Consider the following 17,019-nt stretch of genomic DNA (forward strand, 5'->3'; position numbering starts at 1 on the left):
ATATATTTTTTTAAGGAACACCAATTTCCAATTATTCCAAATTCATAATGCATCTTTAATATATCAAGAGGGCTACAACCTACAAGTGATCAGGCACGTGATTCGTCAGCGGGATGACTTGGTACCTCCATTTTGTTTTTCGCTGGAGAGTTCATTTCCTATCCTTCCCTTGACCGCAAAGATTAAGAAATTATTGGTTGATCCTGGAGCAATCACTAAACCGGTTCCATCGCACTCTGTAAAGTGGGCGCAGATTAAAGAACAAGACACAATTCACAACAAAGGCCTGGTTACCAACGGTCACCGACACATTGGTCCTACTCGTCTTTGAAAATAGTGCCTAGTGTATGTACACTTGTAATTGGAGTATCCTATGATCTTTCAGTCCGCATTGTCTGCATTAACTCAAAGGATGCTTCTTTTGAGTTAATACATATTGACCGTCCGATTGTAAACGGAGCCCATCTGAACCCAGACTAAAACATAGAGGTCTTTAATATTAGTGCAGATCTACTTCGCACGAACCATGAAGCTGATCGGACGGTCCATATGAATTAAGTCAAAAGATTCCTTTTTGAGTTAATGCAGAGGATACGAATTCAGGTTTGCACAATCCCACTTAACTTGCAGTAAATCCGAACTAATTCAATAATAAAGGGATTTGGCGGGACGTCGCTTTTGTTAAATAGTTTCTCTCTCCTCTCTCTCTCAACCGGAGCTCCCCATTTCTCTCTGTAGAGCTACTGCTTGATCGAGTAATAAAACCGAAGAATTAATAAAAAAAAAAATTAATCGAGTCACTTCTCTGTCGCTCTTCGGTCGCGCCACATTCGCTTGCGCTCGAAGCACTAGATCTCGTGCGTTAGGTACGATGGCGACGTCTCGCTCTTTCTCTTTCTCTCTCTCTCACTCGTGTTGTCAGTATTGGTGGAGAGGTTTAGATCCCCTCTTCGAGATACCTTTCTACCTGCATTTTAGTTGTAGATGGTATTGGTATTGGTTACAGTCCGGATCAATTGCTATTGCATGTAGATTTTGTTGAATTTTGATTTCAGTCTCATAGCCATATTCAATACTGGGAGGTATGCAATTTTCTCTTCGATTGTACTCCAATCAAAGGTTCATTTTGGTTATTGAATCATTTCTATTTACAAATTTTCTGTCCGAACTTATCATTTTGATTTATCTGCTAAGCCAAAAAAAAAAACCCGGAGGTTTCTTCTCTAAAGGGGAGCGATTTGATAATCGCTTTTGTCCTATTTGTGAACAGTTATACTTGCATTTTTTGATCTATTTATTTTATGTTTTAATATTTTGGGAAATCATAACCTATTATGTATACTGAGTAGGAATGTGTGACATTTTTACAGTAACTCCAGAAAATACGTTTATTTATAATCTGTTTTCTTCTATTACATATTTTAGCTTCTTGGCTCCTTCAATAAGTAAAAATACTCAGATGAACAAAGTACAATTATTGACAATTTTCTTTTCTATAATCTTTTTCCGCAGGGTACTAAGCTGTACTTCATCCTTTGCACATGGGTACGGGTGATTAAGGAGATCCATTTTGCTTTATAGCAGCTGATTAGTTTGATTAGAGAAAAATGTCAAAGGTTCACAAATGGAAAGTTGAAAAGACAAAAGTTAAAGTGGTTTTTAGATTGCAATTTCATGCCACCCATGTAAGCTCTCCCTTTAATCCCATTGCTTTTACTTAATATTATCTAAGCACATGATTTGCCTTTTGGAGACTGATTTAATGTTCTAAAGTAGTTTTGTAGTAACCATTATATGTTCTTTTAGAATTCTTTTCTCATTTTGTTTGTTTGAACATTAGTAACAGTTTTTTTTTTTTGATTAAAAGGCCTAGTAACAGTTTAATTGTGCAATTCGGTTGATGGCTCTCCACATGGTTTTTTGTTCCCTTTAGATTCTTTTCTTCCTGTTTAAGCCCATACAAAAGTTTTGACCTTTTGTTATAAATAAAAAGCAATGTATAAGCTTCAATTAACGTAAGTTTTAACTGATGCTTTGGTGATTGGATGCAAAGCAAGAAGTATTTATATGATATAGCTTTTCTTGCATGTCTAAATTTGAATTTGCCCATTGTTGCACTGTGTTCCAGTTATTGTGAATTTTCTCATTGTTGTGTTATTTTGGACAAAGCTCTTCACAGGAATCAACAAACCATAACTAATTTTTGGTTGACATTTAGTCCATTCTTGTTAAATGTATTGATGAACCTACTGGTATTTATGGATTCCTTGTTTCAGATACCACAGACTGGATGGGACAAGTTATTTTTGTCATTCATCCCAGCTGAGACGGGAAAAGCAACTGCCAAGACAAACAAAGCCAATGTCAGAAATGGCAATTGCAAATGGTCTGATCCCATTTATGAAGCCACTAGGCTCCTTCAGGATGTCAGAACCAAAAAGTATGATGACAAGCTTTACAAGCTCATTGTTGCAATGGTACTCCTCTTTCTGACCCAACCTGTATATTGTTTGGTTGAATCTTTTGTTCCGATAAAAGACTTAGCTTCCAATTAGCCAAAATATTTCGTTCTATTAAGAGAAACTTCTTTGTTGAGATTTTGAGAGACATGGGTAAATTTATATTTTTGAAACATTTTCTGCCATGAAATCTGTAAGGAGCAAACTAGAACATTCAAAGCAGCCAAAATTTTACAATTTGGCAATACCAACCCATTGGGTCGAAGGAAGCGAACTGTACTGGTTGGCTGACAAGTTGGGTCCAACAGGGTGCTGTCTTTTCTTTTAAATGAAAAAAAAGAATGCTGCGGACCCACCTGTGAGCCATTGCCACTTATTTACACCTATTCTCTTGACTTGCGGGGTAGACTGTTAGATGATGAACCAAGAAAGAAAAGAAATAAATATGGGGACATCTCTGGACAAAGTATCTGCAGCACCAACTATTTACTATTCATTGGTTTCTTTTGGTTTTGAAGTTAAAAGTTAGAAATTTAAATAACAGGGTTCATCCAGGGCTAGTATTCTTGGGGAGGCTGATGTAAACTTAGCCAAGTTTGTAGATGCCCTGAAGCCCTCCACTGTTGCATTGCCTCTTCAGGGCTGTGATTCTGGGACAATTTTACATGTGAGGATCTCTCCTTTTCTCTCATGGAATTTTCTTTTATAAATCGGTTGTTCTTCTCTTTTCTTAGCTAATTAAGTTTGAGCCTGGTACATTTTCCTTTCAGGTCACTGTGCAAATCCTAACTACCAAGACTGGTTTCAGGTAGTTCTTTAACCTAAATTAATGCTTACGTAGTTCTGAACGCATCATCTGTTCTTAGCAATCTACTTGCTCATGTAGTAGATACATGTAGTAAATTAATGCTTATCATAAACTTTGTCATTTATGGAGGCATCATCTACTTACATGTACTTATTCAAATGCAAAGTTTCATGTCAATTAATGTAATGCCTAACAAATGGTCCTTTCTTGCAGAGAATTTGAGCAACAAAGTGTGAAGGGGTCTCATGCGGCATCTAGTCATGGAATTAGTGAGCCCGTTGAGATTGTAGGTCCCTCTTTAGATGACAAGGTATAACAAAATTTTACAGACATCTAGTAGATGCATGTATTTTATTAAGTACAGTATTTTTGGCCTCTTATATTCAATGTCTCTCCATTGAAACAATTAGAATTGTTACACTGTATTGACCACCCAATATTAACAGAAATCAAGTACATTAAAAAAAAAAAAGATGGACGAATTCCAATATTATAATTCTTCTTTCCTACCATTCCATAAAATTCTTGATTAGTCTGCAAAATTTGCTGCCAATCAACTAGCAGGAACTTAAAAAAATGGTTCTCTTATTTTTGCTCGTTACCAAAACAGATTAATGTGAGAACCAGACTAAGAGAAACCGGTTACATTGAGCTTCCCTCGGTCGAAGAAGCAACGGAATCAATTGAAGATGGAGTTGATGGTTCATCCCATACTTCTGACAGCCTCCATGCTGAAAAGACAGAACTACCTCTCTTCCCTCTCCCTCACAGCCTTGACAAGACCGGAAAAAATGACTCGAATCCCAACCGTCTCTCGACCCAGGGAAGCAATGACTGGACTCATGGTTGGGCCTCAGACTTCTCGGACAACAATGACTTGACATTTGCTTATGAAGAGAATAACCGGTTAAGGGTTAGACTGGAGGTGGCTGAGTCCGCTTTTCTCCAGTTGAAGTCTGAGGCCAAGTCTTTGCAAATGATCACTGACTCGCTCGGGGTTGAGACCCAGGCTATGGCACGCCAGCTAGCTCTCGAGCTTGACTCAGGTCAATCCCTTGTCAGAGAGGTATCATCTTTAAAGGCCGAGTGTTCTAACTTGAAGAGGGATATCAGTGAACTGGAATCTGCTAAATCCTCTTGCCAGGTTTTGGATACTGGATCTGCTAGCCTGTTAATGCTGGTTGAGAATAAGGTGCATGAAATCCGAGATAGAGCATGTATGGGTATGTGTGCTGATACTGATTTCGAGGTTCTCTTGCGAGCCATTGGAAACCTAAAACAGGGCTTGAGAACCCGGGATGGATCAGATTGGGTGATAAATCAAGAGGACCCCTTAACAAAGAAAGAAAAAATGTGTGAGTTGTTGCAAAAGCTTGAGGAATCAAAAACTGAAAATGAACTATTGGTGAAAAAAATGAATCAAATGGAGAGGTACTATGAGTCGTACATCCACCAACTGGAGGAGAGCCACAAAGAAACAGTCAAGGAATTAGGAACCCTAAGAGATGATCACTCCTCCCATCAGTACACAATTTCTCTTCTCCAGTCCCAGATCGAGAAGTTGAATGAAGAAATGGATGACCTGATGGTGAGGTCTGTAGAGGATAAGAAGGGGCTGGAGATTCTTAACAAAGAGCTAGAGAAAAGGGCAGTTGCATCAGAAAACTCACTTAAGCGGGTACGGCAGAACTACACCGTGGCAGTAGACCGATTACAGAAGGATCTCGAACTTCTGTCTTTTCAGGTCTTGTCTATATATGAGTCCAATGAAACCCTAGCTAAGCAACCATTTGAGCATTCTGATTCCAGCTTAAATTTGAATTCGGATCCAAACCTGGAAAAGGTGTCTCTAGGCAGGTCCCACTCGAATAATCAGATCCATATGAATGGGGAGTTAGAAGAAGAGAGGAGCAAAGAAATTTCAAGATGCATTGGGATAAATACGCACACAGAAGATGAGATACTAGCCATATATGTGACTATGGTCCAGTTGGACTTTTTCTCGGAGCTACTGATTGGAGCTGTGAACAGTGCAAATGATGGGGTGATTAGAGCAAAGAAAAAAACACTCGAATTGGAAATGGAGTTGCATGAATCAAACAAAAGTTCGAAAGGGACTGAAGCAAAATATGTATCAAAGTGTGATAATCTAGCAGTTCAAATTCGAATTTTGGAGGCCAAACTACATGATCTAACTGAAGAAAGAGATAACCTGAAGGGCTTGTTTATAGAAGAAAGCACACAAAAGGGGAGACTTGACGCTGAAAATGGTGCTCTGAAAGAAAAGATTAACAAGCTTAATGAGGAGAGGGAACTGATGGAAAGAATGAAGCTTGAGTATGGTGTGAAGTTGAGAGATGCTGAGTTAGATCTAGATTCTTCTAGAACTAAACTGGATTTTTCGAACGAGGTTATCGAGACCCTCCAGAGAGAGTTGCAAGATGTCACAGAGAAGCATAAGGCCACGTTGGAGGTTGACGAAATACAACGGAGAGAAAACATGGAGTTGATGGCAAAATTCAAGTTGCTGGAAGTCGAGTTACAGCAAGTAACTGATGAGCGGAAGTCTTTAGTTCAAAATTTGGAAGAGTCCAGCATCATGGGAGAAGAGCTTAAAAAGATTCAAATGAGTCTTTTGAAATGTGAAGAGGATAAGGCAACCCTCCAGGATGAGTTGCGAGTTTTACTCAAAAGAAAGGTTGCCCTTGAGAGTTCGCTGATGAAGGCGGAGTCTGAGATACAAGAGGTAATTGGGAAGTTTAAGCTTAGCCAGGAAACAGAAGTTATGCGGGAACAAGAGAACAGGAAATTACTGTCAGAACTGGAGTTAAAGGAAGTAGAACTTCAGCAAGCCACGTGTGAAATCCGCGATCTCATGCAAAGGCTACAAGATACTGATGGTATTGGTGAAGAACTGGAGAGGACTAAAAGGAATCTCTCCAGTTGCCAAGAGGTTAATAGGTCACTGGAAAGTGATTTAAAGAATTTGCAGGAAGTGAAAACCAATATGGAAAATTCATTAAAAAAGGCTGAATCGGATCTAGAAGCTTCCAACACAAAGCTAGAGTTGTCAATAAAAGCTGTTGAAAAGCTGGAGGGAGAGTTGATAGAGGTGAGAGAGAGCTGCAGTATTAGCTCAGAGGCTGAGCATGTACTTGAAAAGACTAATGCGGAGTGCCTTTCTAAATTGGAGTCACTGGAAGCCGATTTAGAGCTACTGAGGGGCAAGAACTTGGATATTATCCAGAAGTCCGAAACAGTTAAAGAGGAACTCAAGAGAACTAAAGAAGTGAAGAACGACCTGGAAAACGAGATAGAGGTATTACGAGAAACAAATGTTGTTCTTCGAACTTCCTTACAGAAGTCTGAATCTGATCTAGAAGCTTCCACAATAAATCTAGAGATCTCGAGCAGAACTATTGAAAAACTTGAAAATGAAGTAGAGGAGGTAAGGGAGAAGATCAAAATCAGCTCAGAGGCTAACAATGAGTTGTTGGCGAAGTTGGAGTTGCTGGAAGGAGAGTTACAGCAAGTTGATGGAAAGAGCCGAGAACTTACTTTGAAACTGGAGAGTTCTGACATTGTCAGGGAGGAGCTTGAGAAAACTAAAATCAAGCTCAATTCTTGTGAAGAGGAGAAGAGAAATTTGGAAAATGAGCTGAGGATTATTCAAGGGAGGAAGGTTGAATTTGAAACTTCATATACACGGGTTGAAGCAGATTTAAAAGATTGCACAACCAAGCTGGATTTTTCAGAAGAAGTTATCCAAGATCTACGGCAAGAGATGCAAGAGGCCATTCAGAGATTTGAAAAAGAGAACTCGGAATTGCTATCAAGATTGGAGTTTATTGAAGTTGAATTACAACAAGCCATGGATGAGTGTGCCCATCTTACACTAAAACTACATGAAGCTACTGGTGCGAAAGAGGAGCTTGAGAGGAAGAAAGAAATTTTGGAGAACGAGATAGTCAACTTGAATTTAAATCTGGGTGAGGCAGATAAACATGTCCATATGGACAAGGGAATGTGGGAGGAACTTGAATCAACTGCAAGTGATCTTGCAGCGAAGTTGGAGGAGAAGGAGAAAGAGATGATTTTGTTTTTTGAGGAAAAAACTAAGCTGAGAGGAAGAATAGTGGAGTTAGAGAAGGCTAATATTTCAATGCAACATCTAATACAGCGCAATGAAGAAAATCAGAGGGAGAAAGAAACTGAATTTGAAAACCGGTTGTTGGTTGTTCTCGAGGGATTGATTGCGAGTGATGCTGAATCCAGCTACATGCAATGTCAGTTGCGGGAACTGTGTTCTCAACTTGATGCATCCAGAAATGAAATTGAAAATGTTGGTTATAGCCAAGAGGATAAAATTTTGCAGCTCCAAGAGGAATTGGAATTTTTACAACTTTCAAAAGAAGAAGCAGAGATTTTGAATCTAGTGCTCAGATCTAAATTGGAAGAGCAGCATTCTATCATATGCAGATTGAACGAATCAAAAACTGAATTAGGGGGTTTGAGAGAGAATCAAAGGGAGCTCACCCGTAGACTATCAGAACAAACCCTAAAAACAGAGGAGTACAAGAACCTGTCAATCCACTTAAAGGATCTGAAGGAAAAGACAGACAATGAGAGCAGCAATCAGGCAACTGAGAAGCGGGAAACAGAATCGCTTCGAATTGTGTTTATAAGAGAACAATACGAATCAAAAATACAAGAATTGAAGAACCAGATAGCTGTCTCAAAAAACTATGCTGAAGAAATGCTGATGAAATTGCAAAACGCACTTGATGATGTCGAAACTGGGAAGAAGAATGAGATTGCTCTTGCAAAGAGGATTGAGGAGCTCTCCATCTCACTTTCTGAATTAGAGGCTGAGATGCAGTCGCTACGAACTGATAGAAGAGAGCTAGTCAGTGCGTATGATAATTTGAAGACTGAATTAGAGTGTACTATTCTAAGCTTTGATTGTTGCAAGGAAGAGAAATCAAAGCTAGAGACATGTTTTCACGAGTGCAATGAGGAGAGACGAAAGATAAAGGTCGAGCTTGATCTGGTCAAACGGCTGATGGAGAACATGGTATCAGCAGAAAATGGAAATGTTCATCCTGGTGTTAGTAACGGAGGGTCCATAGAGCAAATTCTGGGAGGTGGCAATGGTGTGTTGAATGGCAATGATAGAGGTGTAACAGGTGTTAATGGGTGTACGTCTCCTGTTGGCTCTCCCCTAAGTTCACAAATACCCAAGGTAATCGTCATGTATCAGTTTATATTAGTTTTATTTATAATATCTGATTGGGTTCTCCTTTTGTGCATTTCGCCAATAATGTATGATGTTTGTAGATGATGTATGAATTAATTTCTAGTTGTCTGCAAATAACAATCAAATGTTAGATGACTCTTAAAAAAAAAGCAATCAAATTTTAGATCAATGTGACAAACATTATATTTTAAGGAAAATATTGACAATGTTGCCCCCACCTCTAATAAGCCTTTTTCCTGTAACTCCAAACGAGCCCAATCTGGCTCAATAGTTGTGTGCCTGGTTTGATTGGTAATGAAGTGTTCTAATTTAATTTAGTGTCAAAAGATCTGGGCCAGTTTAGTGACTGTTGAGTAAAGATTTGTTTAATTTTAGGCATATATGCTAGCACGAAATGGCCAAATACAATAACATACTGCTTGTAGTTTTTGAAACTTTTTTGTTCGTTTGTTTATGAGATTAATATAATCTGTTGTTTGACAGAACTCAACATTAGATCTGCATAGAGAGAAACCTGAGAATAGAGCAACAGATGAGACTACAAAAGTTGAACTCTTTGAAAAGCACCAAAAATTGAAGTTAGGATTGAGCCTTTTTCAGAAAGAGGTAAAGTATTTTTCTCTTTTAAGCTAGAAACACTTCTTATTGTATCTCTTGAGAATGTCAGAATATCATGTATACCCCTGCAAAATGATGAGTATCACTGAAATTATATAGGAAATATTACATGGCCTACAAAATTGAGGTATACTACATTAAATTTTTGTTATATATAGGAAATATTACAAATGTTAGGTATATCCTTATGTTTTGCAAACGATGCCCAAGTACATCGCATTCACAGTTTATCCCTGCAAAGACGTGGAAGTAATGATTTGGGCATCTCTAAAGAAATCTGGTGTAGAATACATGTGATAAATTTTAATGATTTAGGCATTTTTAAAGAAATCTGGTGAGAAGTATCACTGAAATCATATAGGAAATATGGCATACCCTACAAATTTGAGGTATACTACAAATTAAATTTTAGTATTATATAGGAAATATACAAAAATTAGGTATACCATTGCTTATTTTTCCCTAACGATGCCCAAGTTCATCTCAATTACAGTTTATCTCTGCAAAGACGTGGAATTAATGAGTTGGGCATTTTTAAAGAAATCTGGTGTAGAGTGCATGTGATATGTTTTAATGTTCTGAGCATGAAAATGAAATTTCTCATTTTGCAGACTTATGCCTGATGATTGGATTTTTCTATGCTATACATGAAGTTTCTCATTTTGCATGCAATAATTGAACTGATGGAAGGGTATTAATCTTAATTTTACATAATTTACATTTGTAGCTCGAGAAGTTGAAGAAGGAGAACCTCTCCTCTCTCCTTCCTCTAGAAGCTGATGAAATTGAGCCTTCTCTTCATGGTCTGGAGAGAGCCTTATCACAGCTCGACATGGTAAATTGCATTTTTTTCATTCAAACAAGCAGATGAGATTTACCTTACTTTTCTTTAAACTTCAAATTAACTTTCTGTCAATTTTGAAGGCAAATGAACATTTGGGGAGTATATTCCCTTCGTTTAAAGAATTGGCAGGCTCTGGAAATTCCTTGGAGAGAGTCCTAGCCTTAGAACTGGAGCTTGCTGAAGCACTACAAGAAAAAAAACGAACTGATACAAGGTTCCAGAGGCACGTTATATGAATTCCAAACCTTCTCTAATTTTGTATAATAGGCGAGCTGACCACTCTACCCATCCCGTAAAAGTTGATAAACCTAAACTCCCTGTTGTTTCTCTTTAGTTCTGGATTAAAATAATATAAAAGCAATATCCAGCTATATATTTTACCTAAAATTCTGTTATTTTGGTCCTTAACATCTTCAACTTGACTTCATGCATTTTTCCTAAGAACTGTCTGAAAGCATGGAATGGTATCTCATGGAATAGAGGCTTAACCCCAATTAAACTTTGCTAGTAAATCTTAATTAGTTATTGTTTTCAATTTGTTTGGTGGAACAGCTCGTTCTTGAAGCAACACAATGATGATGAGGCGATATTCCAAAGTTTTAGGGACATAAATGAACTTATTCAAGATATGCTCGAACTAAAGAAAAGGCATGCAACAGTCGAATGCGAATTAAAAGAGATGCACGGCCGGTACTCACAGCTTAGTATCCAGTTTGCTGAGGTAGAAGGCGAGAGACAGAAGCTGATGATGTCACTTAAGAACCGATCACCTCGCAAATCATGTTAATTACGCCATCTCCATGTACTTCTTTGTAAATATGAGTATTAGACCGGGAAAATAACGGTTTCAGAGAAAATGAGGCAATTAATATGTAGCTCGAGGATTGTAATTTCTGGGGGGTGTTCATAGCGATATATAGGAACTTTTTTGCTGTGTTTTGGACCAGAAATTGTTTGTATTAGCATTTTTTTCTTTCTTTTTTGTGTGTTTGTGACGAGGAATATCCTCTTTAGCTTTCCATCTAATATGGACGATCGAGGAAGAGGTGGTGTTTCTTTTAACCCCCCTACTAAAATTAGTAAAGTGAACATTACAAAAATCCAAGACAAGTGCAGGGTTCTCAGCAATTGATCTGTGGGGATTTTTGTATATACATCAAAATAAGATAGCTTTTTTTGTTTTGTTTTGTTTCAAATGCCCTTAAGCATTATCATTAAAAACCATCCTCATTTTACAAGAGAATGGTAGGGGTATCCAGTTCCTGACATAAGAGAAGTCTAACCCCTGTTACATGCTCCTTTTATTCTAGTGTTACAAAATAAGATAGCTTCTACCAAAGATCTTGGATCTTTAGAAAACACAAGGTCACAAGGATATGTTATTCCATTTGTATATTTCTAACTTGATTGGAACTAGTGTGTTCTTATGTTCATAAGTTCTTTTGTGAACTCAATTCTAGACTATTTCGAGTTGATTTTAAATGATAAATCCAAACAGTTAAAATCCATATACTTTATAAATGATGCATCTACATATAAAATTTATAAATTTTTAAACTAATTTAGTATAAAGTTAAGTGGTCAAAATTAAAAGACTTGTAAATTAATTTTAATGTATTTGTTTCTTGAACGTTTTTTTACCACTTGACTTTTGTACAAAAATAGTTCGAAAATTTAAAACTTTTGTATATAGGTACATTACTCATAAAGTAGATGAATTTAAACGGTTTGAATTTTTCGTTTGAAAGTCAATAACTGAATATAATATGTTTTAGAGTTAAGTTCACAAAGGGACTTGGTGAACTTAAAGAACACTAGTTCACACTAGTTCTACTCTTCTAACTTTGTCTGACACATTCTGATAACCAAAATAAAGTGTTTTTCTGAACGGTAAAATAATGTCACGGAAACTAAATGGTAAAATATCAGGAAGAAAAAAACGCAAAAAACATCTAAATACCAAGCAATCACATATATATATATTTAATTGAGTGATCTAATAATAACTACACATAATATGATTATACGAAGCACTTAATCCCATTTCATCCAAATCAAATACTTAACACCTGACAACTAACAAGTTCGGCCCCAGCAATCTTTGTTGCTGAAATAACCTCCCAAATATCTACCTCATTCTCTCCAGTAGTACCAGACAAATATGAACCTGTACCACTCACTTGCAGCTTCATTTGAAAAACTTTTACATCATTATTCACATCCTTTGCAACCACATGCAACTTACCTAGAAATCCGGTAAGCAGGTATGGTGCCTCAGTATCTGTGTAATCCTGAAATGGCACCTTCTCTGTCACCACCTTCCATGCATCCTCATGATGGTCATAAATCTTTATCTTGCTATTATCATCTGATGAATTGGAAGGATCCAGTGCATATAACTCCCCATCCACTACAGTGCTGAGCTTTGAGCAGGCCTGTCGGGCAGACCAACCCTCCCCCATCCCAGCTGGCATCTCTGCCCAAGAATTTGTGACTGGGTCAAAGACCTCACCTCCCACATCAACACAATATGGCCAGGAGTACAAACTTTGTGGTACGCATAATTTACCCCTGTAGGTTGTCATACCAGTTGCAATAGGTTTCAGCAGCTCAACTAAGAGTGCAGCTGGTAAGGCTTGGGCCTTGGAAAAGGGCATACTGGGCACCTCAGTCCACATGTCAGTGTCTGGATTATACACCTCAGCAGACCGGAGTGGGGTCAACCCATCTGTGCCAGTGGTACCTCTACTAACACCACCAACAACATAAAGCTTATTATTCAATAAACTGGTCTTGCAAAATGCCCGACCAATGCTCATAGAACAGACCTCATTCCAGGAATTAGTACATGGGTTGTACCGCAACACAGATTTCAAGGCGGATGCTTTGGAAAACCCTCCTAAGACATAGAGACAACCATTTGCAACTCCGATTGCACACCCACAATAGGGCATTCTTTCTGCTGCATCCTTTTTTCCAAGAAAATTTCTAATAAGGGTTGGCATGAGACCTGGTAAGCCCCTTTTAAACTCCTCTTCTTGAACTATATTTGGCATTGGAGGCAACTTCTGCCAGATTGAATTAATAGGGTCCAATGCATGCCACGATAGCTTATTATCATCTCCTTTTGTTAGAATGTAAAGCCATTCTTCAGTCGTACCGAGTTCTTTCCTCAAACGGTATATTTCACAGTCGGTTACAGCGTTTCTCCAGCTCTGGGAAACAGTCTTTAGGGTTAGATAGTAGGACCTCGGCATCCGTGCCAGAATCTGAAGGGAGATCTCGTCAGGGAGGGCAGGTATTAAGCGAGCGTCTGTGTCGGATGAAATCTGGAGGGAACAGGATTGCGGTGATGTCATACGAAATCTCTTGGAGGTGTCGACCGAGGAAGAATTGCATTGCTCCCATGCTTGGTTTTTGTTATTTGACTGGCTCCAAAGTCCACCCATTTGTCTGCTCTCCTCAAAGTGGCTACAAAGAAGCATATATAGATGAGAAACACAGTATTTACTACATTTTTTTCAGAGTTGATCCTATTTTTAGGAGATAAACATATGTAAGTAAATATCTCTACAGACTACAGTCTGAAACTTGGATTTCGTTAGTGTTGGAACCATGTTACCTAAAATCGCCCAGTGAAGGAAGCGCGAGCTGCGATTTGGTACGGTGAAATTAGAGATCAAGCCAAGAAGAGAGATTTCAAAGATTTTGAACTCGCGATCCTAGTGTTCACATGTATCTTGAGGTTGTTAGCAAGGAAATCGTTATTATTTCATAATTTGAGGTTTTATCAGACTGAAATTTGTGTTTGTTTTGAGCAAGTGATGGAGGTCGAAAGAAAAAGGAAAGGCGCCTCTACCTGGGTAACTGGGTTAGATCAGGAAGAAGAATTTCCCATGTTTACTTGAAAGGCTTGGTTTATAGATCTCTATATAATTTTTTTTATCATATTGATTGGTTCATGAAGAACCGTGATCATTGATATCCAGATGAGAAATTTAATTTGGACTCGTCTCATGATTATTTTGTGTAGGAGAACTGGAGAAGGGTTTCTCAGTTGAATTGGTATATAGTCAAGCGTGTAGTAAATCAACATGTAAGGCATTTTATTGATTCGTTATAGTAATTGTCAAAGAATCGTTCTTATAGTTATACAAATATTTTTTATCACATAAAATTATTTTTTAATATCTTTCAAATCAACTGCATCACTATAATTCGACTCTAATTTTAATTTGTGAATAGCGATATAATAATTGGGAATAATGGTATAATTAGAGGAGTTAGAGTTCCATGAGAGTCAAATATGATTGGGGGTTAATTATATAAAATTTTAATAGAGATCAATTTTACTGATTTGTCATATTTTACTGAAAATAATATAGAAAATTGTATACAATTATAATTTTTTTGATAATTAATGTGGATCAATTGAGGTCTCTCCGCTCCTGAATATAATACTATTTACACAATAAAAAAAATCTTGTATTATTGCTAATAATTATCTCTTAAACGAGAGATAATAACATTGATTTTAAAACCATAAAATGTCGCGTAAAAACTTATAGTTGATGATAAATATGTCTATGAGATATTTCGATCATATTAGTTCATTTGTGAAATATTTTGATCGTTCAAATTTTTCTCGATCTTAAAGCACGATAATACCAGCTCCTTGCATTTCGAATAGGCATTGAAAAAAGAGAAAATGTAACGTACCCGGGCTACAGTCCCTCGAAAATCTCCGCGTATAAAAACATTTCCTTTTTAGCTTAATTCCGACGTGCTTTCAACCGCCGGTAACAGAAGAAGTACTTTTTTGCTCACGCGCTTTCAACTGTCATAACTGACAACGACATGCTTTAAACTGCCATAATTTCAAGTACAATATGTATGTTTACAGAATAATATTTGTATGTTTACATGATAATATGTATATGTTCACAGGATAATATTTGTATGTTCACAGAAGCTGGTCCCCAGTTTAACTGCCGATTGTATTTCAATTGTACTTTGTTCGTTGACCACGCGTTTTCAACAACTTTCACGCGTTTTCATCTGGGACCACGCGGTTTCATCTGCAGAACATCCATTGAACTTGTTTATATGATTGTTTTCATAGTATTACTGGATCTAATGAACTTGTTTATATAATTAGTGTAAAAAGTCCAAAAAATTTCAAGGGACTGAAGGCCGGAGACTGTTAGCTACTTCCTTGAAAAAACCCCCTAATCCTTGCATTTCGAATAGGCATCGAATAGGCATTTAGATAAATTGAACATCTCACGGAATACAGACTCAGTTGAAACTTCTTTTGAGTAAAATTGAAGGTCAATTAAGCCACTCAATTGTTTTAATATCTAAAAAAAAATTTCCCTTCAGATTTTAAACTTATAATCCCTCACAATGCCGGGCATTGAGGACTCGGTAGAAATTTGGTGAAATAAATATCCCTGTTAGATTTTTCTATGAAGTACCAGAACCACACTGTATGATAATGACATAATTAATAAACCCCTAATCCTTAAGGCTGGTACGAGTGATAGGTACAACTGCAACATGATTCAGATTAATGAAATCTACATGCTAACAGCTAGCTCTCTCGGCTAGTCATTTAATAGTGCAAGTATTGATTTAATAGTATATGTATTGTACTTTGTAAACTTGCATACTCTATACTGAATGAAAAGACAAAGAGAAAGGTATGAATGCCTTGCGCAATTCATATTTTATAATCCAAATCAATTACAGATTGCAGGGAAATAGCGTTCAAAGTTAATCCTTGTTACCTTTCAAGTAAAGATTTTAGCGACAGTTGTTTCTGCTATTAACAAGAAAATTAGCTAATTACACAAGCAAGCAAGATTCACACAAAATCCAAAATATATAAAAAAAAAAAAATAGCTACAGGGAGTAAAGAATACGAAAATTGAGGAGTTGAATTACCTTGAGATGAGTCGCTAAATAGATAATACTAACCATAAATTTCTACATATTTGCTGTTTGAAAATCGGATTGGGTCGAAATAATGGAATTATTGCTACAAAGTGCAATCCGGGGGAGCGCTATATATAGAATTGGGGTATACTTCGGCCGCAGATTTTCTAGGTTCACTTGTCCCTTTCGTGCCTTTTCTACATCAATGTTCTTTTATTTTTTGTATTTTGCTTGACTTGTGATGCTATCAAGTCATTAAAAATGGAAACATCCAATATATTTTGCAATATGATTTGGATTTGCACCCATTTTCACGTTACGTTGGACTAACTTTATAAGGGAAAATTTCTAATGTACCCATCAAAACTTTCAAAATAATTAATTTTTTCATCAAAACATCTTAATATCCAAAATATCCATCAAAATTTAAAATTCTTTCTTCTATCCCCTTTTAGTCATTAAATCTATTATTTAATTATTTTGAAAATTAAATTTACATCTATACCCCTTCCTTTCAAATCTCTATGGAGCCATTGCTAACTTGGAAAGCTTCGAGGTCAGCTGATCTCTCTTCCTCTCTCTATACTCAATTTCTTCATTCAATTTGTTAGTTTCTTTTTATATTGTATGTTCAAAGGATTTCGAGTTCAATAAAATGATTAAGTCACACGAATTGATTAGGTCACTTTCAATTAGTTAATCTTAATACTTTGAAAGACAACAAAAGGTAAAAATGGAAATGCTAGGCACATGGCAGAGACCTTGTATTCGTAGTTCTTCTCATATCATGATTTAATTCATGTGAGAGGCATCAAGAATCTTTTGGATGAAATATGGACCGCACAAATTAAAGTAGTCGAAGCTGATCTCAAAGCTCCAATAGCTCCAACAAGTTATTAGTCAAATCTCTCTTCCTCTCTCTATACTTTGGCACTTTGATTTGAATTAGGAACATTCAACCAATCCGGGACTTCCCAACTGAGAAATAGGCAATTCAATGTCAAAAGATCAGTTTTTGGTGCAAGAGTCACCGACCTTCCCACTTGCTCGGTCAAAAGTTTACAACTTGATGGTTGAAAGACTTGCCATTGGTGTT

General features: G+C 37.0%; 2 protein-coding genes across 4 annotated transcripts; one reads left to right on the forward strand and one right to left on the reverse strand.

The window, feature by feature from the left end:
- The first annotated feature begins 687 nt into the window (after positions 1 to 687).
- On the forward strand, positions 688 to 10,936 carry LOC144559065 (sporulation-specific protein). Of its 3 annotated transcripts, none has more exons than XM_078307996.1 (11): positions 688 to 866; positions 1,513 to 1,685; positions 2,277 to 2,477; positions 3,004 to 3,126; positions 3,230 to 3,267; positions 3,481 to 3,577; positions 3,878 to 8,509; positions 9,008 to 9,130; positions 9,870 to 9,977; positions 10,067 to 10,209; positions 10,539 to 10,936. In XM_078307996.1, the coding sequence occupies exons 2-11, from the start codon at positions 1,608 to 1,610 to the stop codon at positions 10,771 to 10,773; spliced, it is 5,778 nt and encodes a 1,925-aa protein (XP_078164122.1). In that variant the 5' UTR covers positions 688 to 866; positions 1,513 to 1,607; the 3' UTR covers positions 10,774 to 10,936. The 3 variants fall into 3 exon arrangements, with proteins under 3 accessions (XP_078164122.1, XP_078164123.1, XP_078164124.1); XM_078307997.1 differs by lacking the exon at positions 688 to 866 and adding an exon at positions 909 to 1,082; XM_078307998.1 differs by lacking the exon at positions 688 to 866 and adding an exon at positions 909 to 1,082 and having other exon boundaries at positions 10,067 to 10,200.
- Positions 10,937 to 11,940: 1,004 nt separating this feature from the next.
- Positions 11,941 to 13,859, reverse strand: LOC144559565 (Galactose oxidase/kelch repeat superfamily protein). Its single transcript, XM_078308626.1, has 2 exons — positions 13,609 to 13,859; positions 11,941 to 13,457 (listed from the first exon to the last, which is right to left on the reverse strand). Exon 2 carries the CDS (start codon positions 13,433 to 13,435, stop codon positions 12,041 to 12,043), a length of 1,395 nt encoding a protein of 464 aa, XP_078164752.1. The 5' UTR covers positions 13,436 to 13,457; positions 13,609 to 13,859; the 3' UTR covers positions 11,941 to 12,040.
- Positions 13,860 to 17,019: the final 3,160 nt, after the last annotated feature.

Source organism: Carex rostrata, chromosome 9 (assembly GCF_964058835.1).
Source record: "Carex rostrata chromosome 9, lpCarRost1.2, whole genome shotgun sequence".
Taxonomy (NCBI): domain Eukaryota; kingdom Viridiplantae; phylum Streptophyta; class Magnoliopsida; order Poales; family Cyperaceae; genus Carex; species Carex rostrata.